An 8707-nucleotide genomic window follows, 5' to 3' on the forward strand; every position below is an offset into this window, starting at 1 on the left:
GGGGGGTGGAGAGTGGAGTCTTGGGGGCAGGGCGAGGAGGCGGCGCCCCTAGCCCAGCATGTTCCTGCAGCGCAGCCGCTCCTCCTCGCGCTTCTCCTCCAGGCGGCCCTCCAGCAGCCTCAGCTCCCTGTGCACGGCCTTCCGCATGGACGGCTCCAGCTCCAGCACTTTCTCCAGGTCCGCCTTGGCCTCCGCCTCGTTCCACACCTCCGCGTGAGCCCGGGCCCGCAGGTAGTAGGCCTTCACGATGCCTGCGGGGAGGATGGGCTGGACCCGGCGCCCAGCCCCAGAGGCAGCCCCTCCCTGCCGGGCCTCACCAGCAGCAAACCCTTAACCTTGACCACGATCCTTAACCTGGCCTTGCCTCCTGAGCCGTATCCTCCACTGCAAGATGGGGATGATAGTAGCAACGGCAGGGGTCGCCCTTGCACAGGGACCCTTCCAAGACCCTGTAGCTAACTTTATGTTCATAACTTTTATTCTTTTTCTTATAGAGGCTCCCCAAGTTGTGGAAGCTTTGGGGACTCTCCCAGCACCTGTCGCATACGGTGATTGTGAGGATTAAATGAGACGACAGATGGGGAGAATGTAGCGCCCGCTGCATCGTGTTTGATGTTGTGAATCCTGTTCAAACACCGTCTCCACAAACATTGCCACATCCACGCATCACAGATACTAGTATGCGTTGATACTACTCTCTGTATCGATTGCCTGCCTTTTTTAACAAAAATCTATTTACTCTCCACTCAGTCACAGGTTGGGGAGCTGCTGATAGAGTCGTCCTAAGAGACATTAAAATAGCATGCCTCCCACCGCGAGCACGGCTCATCCATCCCCCGGGATCCGGGTACGGTTTTGGGGATATCCTGCTGGGCAGAGGCAAGGTTTGGTGCTTTGTCAGGTCAGAGGAGAAGAGCACGGAGGTCTGTGCAGGTGACTCTGCGCCCCGGGCCGGCCCTGCATCCCTCCCCGGGCGAGCCCACCTGGGTGGTGCCGGAGGATGTCGCTCGTGTGCTCCAGCACCTCGTAGTACTCCTCCTTTTTCAGCAGGCACTGGCAGTAGTTGAGGATGAGCGTGTTGATCATCTTCTCCAGCTTCAGCCACTGCACCTCCCAGGGCTTCTCCTGCCCGATGGAGAAAGGCCGGCCGTGAGCTCAGGCCGCGGGCTGCGCCCCACACGGTGCCCCCTGCCGGCGGGCGGCCCCCACCTTGGTCTGCAGGTTCCGGAGGCAGACGATGGCTTCCTGGTACTTGGCAGAGGCGGCCTCGTAGCGGCCCAGCTTGAAGAGCCGGTTCCCCTCCCCGTGCAGGAGGGGAACCGCCTGCATCTTCTCTGCGTTACTCAGGTTCCAGGTCTCCCTCTGGTACTCGCTCGGGGCCTCAACCTGGCGCGAGAGCTGCAGGTCAGGGAGGCAGGGACCCCGGGCGCCTGCACCCCACCAGGGAGGGACCAGAGAAAGTGGCCCCCCGGGGACAGCTCGCTGAAGTCAGCCTGCACTTTCCACCGTGGGGTCCAGCCGGCAGAATCATGCTTGCTGGTCCAATACGTGTGACTGTTTGGGGGGCCCCCAGGGCCCTACCCTAAATTAGCGCCTCTGTGCAAGTTAGGAAAGGCACCCCCTTTGTCAACACACTTCACTTCCAGTATTCACAAACTCATCACGATACTCATTCCATTAGAACAAGACACTGTGTTGCCATCTGCTGGAGAACTGTCCTTATAAAAGTACAAATACACATCGTCTGTAATGAGCACCTGAAAGGTGATGCTCTTGTGCAGTGTACATACCGCACAACTGTTCGAGCTGGCCCTTTGCTGATGCACTTCTCTTATTTACTTGTAATCACCCACGGAGCCCTCAGGCTGAACCTCCTTGGCTGTAAGCGGAGTCCTGACCTGGGCTTGACCCTCTCCCACCCCCACCCCCCAGACACCAGTCACTCTGAGGTTACGAGTGAGAGGGGTGGAGAGTTCCTTGCAGCCTCTCTCTCTCGGAGAACCAGGTCTGAACCCACAAACCACAGGGATGGGGGATGAAGATATAATGCTAAAATTTTCAAAACAAAAATGGAAGTAGATAACCGATAGAAGTAAAATGCCTCCAGAATGGAAAGAAATGACACTTAAAAAGTTGGTCCCCAGTGGGCTTTTCCCCTGAAAAAGTAGAGGACTTTTTTGGGGGCACCGAAGTGGGGTTGGATTCCAGCTCTCCTGTGGTTTGTGCGCCCTCTGTTGTTCTCTGAGAGACTGGGTGACGTCCAGGCACGGGTGACGCCCGCTGACCCCGGGCGCTCCCCGAGGCTGGCCCCGACCCCCGACCCCCGGGCCACACCTGCAGCAACTCGATCACGAAGATGAGCGGCTGCGGCTCCTTCTGCAGCTCATCCAGGTCCTCGTAGCCCAGCGTGTGGTAGGCGAACATGTTGGCCAGCCCGCACGTGTGCACATGCCACCCGGTGGGGTCCTTGCCCTCCGCCAGCTGCCGCAGGCTCCGGGACAGGATGGGGTAGACCCCTGTGTGCTGTGGGGGAGGAAGGATGGACGGCGTCTGGGCTGTCTGCTCCGAGCTCGCTGGGCCACAGAGAGCCCCCCCTCTGAGCCCCCACAGCAAGAATCCTGCTACCCCCCCATGCCTGCCCCACGGCTGTTACTACTTATTGCCCCCAACACACTCCCACTAATGGCTGAGGTTGACTGTGTGCAGGCAAAGGGCTCCACTTCTGTTAGCTCCTTCAGTCCTCAAGATGACCCAACGAGAGAGGCACCGCTAGTATCCCCATTTTACAGATGAGGAAACCACAGCCCAGAGAGGTTAAGTAACTTGCTTAAGGTCACACAGCTGGGAAGTAACAAACCTGGGATTCAAACCCAGCTCTGGAGTCCACACTCTAGCCACAGTGCCGTGCTGCCTCTTCTTGGCCCTTTTGGTGGGCTCTAGTGTATTTTTCCACATGTCTCCGTGGACAAGGAGACCCTAGGTCCAAGAAGCCTGTGACTCACAGGGAGGGGAGTGTGGAGAGCAGTGGAAGGAGCAGGGCTCTGGGGTCCAAGCGGGCCGGGTTTGTGTCCTGACTGTGCTGCTGATTAGCAATGAGTCCCACTCCCCGCCCCTCCCTGAGCTGCGGTCCCCTCTGCTGCACCTGTCCAGTAGTCAGGCCATTGTGGGGATTCAGTGAGATGGTGGGGATATGAGTCTGGCTCTTCAAAGCCTCACCCAGCATTGGGAGCTGGGCTTGGCGCCCTTGGGGGGCAGGAGGCCTGGGGAAATCGGCCGGGTGGCCTCAGGCAAGGCCTGTGCCACACAGGGCCTCAGCTTCCCCATCTGCAAGCCGGGAAGGAAGGCCCAGAGACAGTCCCGGAGAACCTCCGTCCTTGGGCTGGGATGGCCCATCTCAGGCTCCCACACGGCAACTCCAGTAAAGACACACTGTTAGGAAAGTAAAGGGCAGACATGGTCCAGCTTGGCCTCCACGTCACCGGCTTCGGGCTGAAGGTGACCCCCAGCAGCCAGGATTAGCCTGAACGCCTTAGCCTCTTTATGAGAGAGATGACCAGATGGCAGTTAAGCCTGTTGGGATTAAGGCTGGAGGAAGGGGGGAAGATGCCCCCGGGATAGCTTGCTGCAAGGAGGGGCACTCCCGGCCCTGACATGGCAGCGCCCAGCTCGGCGGGCCCTTGTCCCTGCAGCACATCGTGAGCTGCAGACCCCAGGGCCAGGCAGCTGCTTGGGCATGACCTCAGACAAAGGCCTTGTCCCGCTAGACCCCTGCCACCCTCGTACCACCAGGGTCGCTGGTCAGCATGGTGGGCTGCAGGATGCCAGCAGGAGTGGGAAGAAATACAGGAAGGAAGATAAAGGCCAGAGGGAGAAGCAGGACTGGTCCAGAGGCCTGCATCCTCCAGGCAGCCTGTCAGAGGGAGGAAGGGGTGTGCGGAGTGTGGAGGTCTCAGCTCTGGGCCTGCCCTGGAGGCCTGCTTCCCCGGCTGCAGGCTGATGGGGCAGCCAGAGTCACATGCGGTCTCTGTGGAGCTAGACTCCCGCCCTTGGGACTCGCTCAGTGCACTGGGGCTACGGCTGGGGCAGCGGGAGCCCAGGACCACTGCCCCTCTCTGGGATGTCAGGGCCAGAGCCTGGTTCTGTTCAAGGGGCTGGATCTAGACTGGAGGTGGCAAACTGGTGAGCAGTGGGCCCTAGTCAGCTCGCAGCCTGATTTTGTTTCATCCTTCACATTGTGGGGTTTTTTGTTAATTAGTTGCCAACGTTTAAACAGTGAATGAGTTCACATGCTAATGAATATTTCTGGCTTGTCTCAAAAGCTCAGCACATCCAGCCACGCGGGGCCTCGGCTGTCACATGGCAGCTGTCAAGGAGCTGAGAGCTGCTGTCCCCCTTGGATGGACCAGATGATCTCCAGTGGCCAGGGTCCTGACCCTTTGTGGGATCTGAGTTTGTACCCCCTGGCCTCACAGGACTGGGCACGAGCAAAAAGTCCCACATAGAGACCAGAGGCCCCCCTGGGGAGGGGTGGGGGACAAGGAGGAGAGCATTCCAGGGCGGGAGCTCCCAGAGCTGCCTCTCTGGTTTAGGGGAAGGGGAGGGAGGGGGGGAGAGAGGCAGCCCCCTGCCCTGCAGAGACCTAAACTTCAAGGTAACCCGGTGAGGACTGTCCAGGCAGAGGGCTCTGCAGGGAGTGACCAGCAGCCAGTGCTTGGGGAAGCCAGGCCTTGCTGTGTCCTTTGTCATATAGACCTAACTGTCCCACTGATACTTCAGTCTTTCCAAACCTCAGACTGTGAAGTGGACAGGGCCCCTCAGAGGAGAAGGGGCAAACTAAAGGAAACATGCGAAGCCTTCCCACACTTCCTGGCCTGGACGCTACCTCCTCCCTCCCACTTCGAGGTCTGATGAACTCCTATTCATCCGTCAAGACCCAGCCCAGTGTCGTCTTCATGAAGAAGTTCCCCTAAGTTCCTAACGCAGTTAGTTGCCCCTGTCCTGTGGCCCTAAAGCACTCTGCCCTCCCTTATTTCTGTCAAGGCAGTGGCTGCCCTGCATTGTAACTGCTTAGCTGTCTGCTCCTCCTCCAGAATTTAAGCTCCTTGAGAGATGGGGACTTTGTTCCTTTCCTAACACCCAGCACAGGCCAAATCTGGTGCCCAGTGAAAGTTTTCAGATAGATAGATAGATAGATAGAGATGGGTGGATGCTTAGTGATGGAAGACCGGATTACAAATAATATTGGTTGAAGGGAAAGATGGATGAATTGATGCCTGAACGCATGGATGGATAGAGGTTGCGTAAAAGGTGGATGTGTAGGGAGACAAAAGACTCTGGAAAGTGTGTGTGTGTGTGTGTGTGCACGCACGCGCACCATCACAGCAGCTGTGGGCTGGGAGGAGAGGTGGGGGCTACTGGAAAAACCAACATTCGCTGTGCCATAAGTTAACCAGCCCAGGAGATGGGCAGTGCACCCATGTGACTATGGATGTGGTCAAAAAAAACACAGACACCGAGGGAAGAAAACAGTCATGGCCACATCGCGGGAATAGCAGCAGCTTGTGGTTTTGCAAACAACAAATCAATCAACCAATCAAGAATTTATTGGCAGCCCTCTGTGCACACAGCTCTCCCATGTGAGCCGACGTGCAGCCTGTGGAGAAGGGGTTCTTGTTGGTGAGGAAGCCTTGTTTAACTTGTGGCCCAAATTACCGGTGCATGCGGGTCTAAAATGTACAGAAGCTCCTCATCGTAAGCAAGGTCAATAGATATCATTTTAAACAAACTGAAACCGCAGAGAAGTCGATATTCCGAAGACTTGGATTGTTAAAAATAAAACATCTTTTTAAAAATTTAAAGCATCAGGATGAAGAATAACAGGGACTGAGACAAGGAAAGATGCTCGACTAATATCTGCGAAGTAAAGAAATGAGTGATGCCCTGGATGGGGTCCCCTTGCTGGAGAAGACGGCGTTGCAGCCTGAGTCTATCAGACATTGTGAAGAGAAACAGACACTGGATAAGGAGTGAGGGGACCAGGGGCCCCACCTGATCCTGTCCCTTAACTTGTTTGACCCAGAGAAAGTTACTTTCCTCCTCTGGGTCTCACATTTCCTCATCAGTAAAAAAAGAGAGTTAGTCTCTAAAAAAAATTGTAAGGGCTGGATTGACAACCCTTGAGCCCCATCCATCAATGAGAGAGGTGAGGAAACGGGGGTGGCTCCCAGGGAGCAGCACACAGCCCGACTTATAGGAAATGGGGGGTAGAGGAGCATGTCGGACAATTCCATGGCGAAGCAACCAACGAAATCAGAATGTGGCAACTTCCACAGGACAAGTGACCCAGGTCCTTCAACAAATTCACATCAAGGAAAAAGGGAGGGAGAAGCCAGAGATGACAAGAGACTCGAGAGACAGATCCACAAAGCGCTCTCTCTGGACTTCGGATCCTGATCTGAACAAACCCAACCACAAAGAATAAATGAGGAGACCACTGGAGAAATTGGAACAGTGGCTGGATATTAGTTGGCATTGAGAAATTATTGCTGTTTTTCAAGGATGTAATAATGATACTGAGGTTATGGTGTTTTTTAATATCTTTCTTTTTAGAGATAAAGTATTTACAGTTGAAACGCTACAGTGTCTGAAATGTGCTTTAACCACGCGGGGTGAGGAAGGGAGTGATGGCGGTGGATGAAACAAGACTTGGGGGGTGCAGATTGGGGCCGGCGTTGGGTGAGGGGTACCTGAAAGTTCTGTACACTTGTGCCGACGTTTGCATGTGCTTGAAAGTTTCCAAAAGAAATGTCTGTTTAAAGGGGAGTGTTGCCATCTCCATCTGGGCCACAGAACAAGGAGGCTGACTTGTGCTGGTGATTTGTAAGAGCGAATAAATGCGAAAACAGCTTTGCAATGTTGGTAGGAGTGGGGAGGAGGGAAGAAAAGTGACCAATGGCCAAAAGTCTTCGGGGTCTAATAACCCTGCACAAAAAGTGAGGATGGTGGGTGGGCAGCTCACTCCCACCAGATCCCCGGATCCCACCAGCCAGCTGCGACCCTGACTGTCACTTTAGGGGCTTGTTCTCTTGGGGGCTCCTGCTCCCTCTGACAGGGGCGGAGGGCGGGGGGAGGGTGCAGGATGCACCTTGCAGAGTCTTGTTTCACCCCCACTTTGCTGAAACACAGCAGCCCTGGAAGTGGGCTGGAGGCCGCTGTAGAAGGTAAACCCAAGGAATGGGCCAGCATGGCCTACTTACGATGGTGTCGCACCAGAACTCGGCCACCTCGCTGACCCGCATGGACGTCAGCAGGATTTCCCAGACCTCCAGCTTGAACATGTTCCCAATGATAATGTGCATAGGCTGGCCCACCTGCTTGCTGTCATCTATCACCGTCCGCTCCTCGTCACATTTCATGGTGCGGAAATGAAAGGTCACCTGGTCACCAAGAGAGTGGACTGCAGTCTAGACAACACCTGGCAAGGCCCAGCAGAAGCCACCCCCTGTCACTGACTCCCAGGGCTGCCCTCAGGGGTCAGCTCATCCAATCCCACTCCCAGAGCATCCCCACCCCCGCCTGGACTCCCCCAGGGACAAGGACCCCACTCCCTCCTAAAGGACCCCATCTCACAACTCGGCAGGTCAGCAAGTCCTTCCTTAAATAAGCCCTAGATCCGAGGCCACAGACCCAGCCCCTCCATCATCCAGAGAGAATTTGTGGACAAACACCACAACGCCTGAGGGCCCTTCCTTCTCACTCAATGCTTGGGGCTCCAGAAAATTCCCAAAGCCCTCCCCTCACCCCATGCTGAAGCTTAATTTGCAAAGTATCAAAAATGCCTGGTGGATGGGCACAACTCAGAGCTTCCCAGATGCCCCGGGGTTGATGATCCAGGAAGGACCTGGCTGGCCGTTTTTTGGCAAAGCTGAAAGCTGTTTGCGGGGCCACTGGGCACAGCCAGAATGCAGAAGGTCACCAAGGGCACCCCCATCTAGTCTTGGGGGTGGGCCTCACTCACCCGGGATCCGGTGATGAAGTTTGGGAGCTCCCCCGTGCCCCCGTGCAGAATGGTTTTCTTGACCCCCTCCACGTTCAGGAGCAGAGTGTCGTCCATGGTGCAGGTGGAGGGAGACGTCCAGCCGGGCTGAGATGACCTCGCTGAGAGGAGGGCCCTCGGGCTGCGCAGACCAGGCCCAGATAATCTCTACTGGGAGGGGTGTGAACGGGAGGAGGAAGGCGGGCCCAGCCCCAGGCTGCTCATCAGGGCCCTGGGGTAGTCTAGCCCTCTGCTCCCTCTACTGCTCTGCGGCTTGTGTGGCCCCTACCTGATGGCCACCATTACTGCATCACCTTTGGTTTGTCCCAGCCCAAGAAGGAATGAAGTTGGCTGGAGCTTTCTCAAAGAAGGGGGAGAGGGAGTGAGCAGGACAGAGGCTTTAGGCCAGCGAAGGGATGAGGAGGGGAGCCCTGGAGACCCCCTGCCCTGCCTGGTCTCAGTGCCAACCCTGGTCTCAGACCCTTGGCCCCTTTGGACCCCAGTCTGGGGCCCTGCAGCCTTAGCCATCCCTGCCTTCCTTCTTTGGCAGGTTTGGGGAAAGTTGAGGAACCCTCCCCCAGCCCCACTCCTGCTCCCCAACCAAGGTCTGGCTGGTGCCAGCGGCTCTTCCGTCCCGTTTGGTGGGTCTCAGTCCCATGTCTGGGACCCAGG

General features: G+C 56.4%; 1 protein-coding gene across 1 annotated transcript; it reads right to left on the bottom strand.

The window, feature by feature from the left end:
* Positions 1 to 33: 33 nt before the first annotated feature.
* AIPL1 (aryl hydrocarbon receptor interacting protein like 1) lies at positions 34 to 8113 on the bottom strand. Its single transcript, XM_046677020.1, has 6 exons — positions 8018 to 8113; positions 7257 to 7436; positions 2335 to 2523; positions 1210 to 1386; positions 984 to 1125; positions 34 to 251 (listed from the first exon to the last, which is right to left on the bottom strand). Exons 1-6 carry the CDS (start codon positions 8111 to 8113, stop codon positions 49 to 51), a joined length of 987 nt encoding a protein of 328 aa, XP_046532976.1. The 3' UTR covers positions 34 to 48.
* Positions 8114 to 8707: the final 594 nt, after the last annotated feature.

Source organism: Equus quagga, chromosome 11, assembly GCF_021613505.1.
Source record: "Equus quagga isolate Etosha38 chromosome 11, UCLA_HA_Equagga_1.0, whole genome shotgun sequence".
NCBI lineage: Eukaryota > Metazoa > Chordata > Mammalia > Perissodactyla > Equidae > Equus > Equus quagga.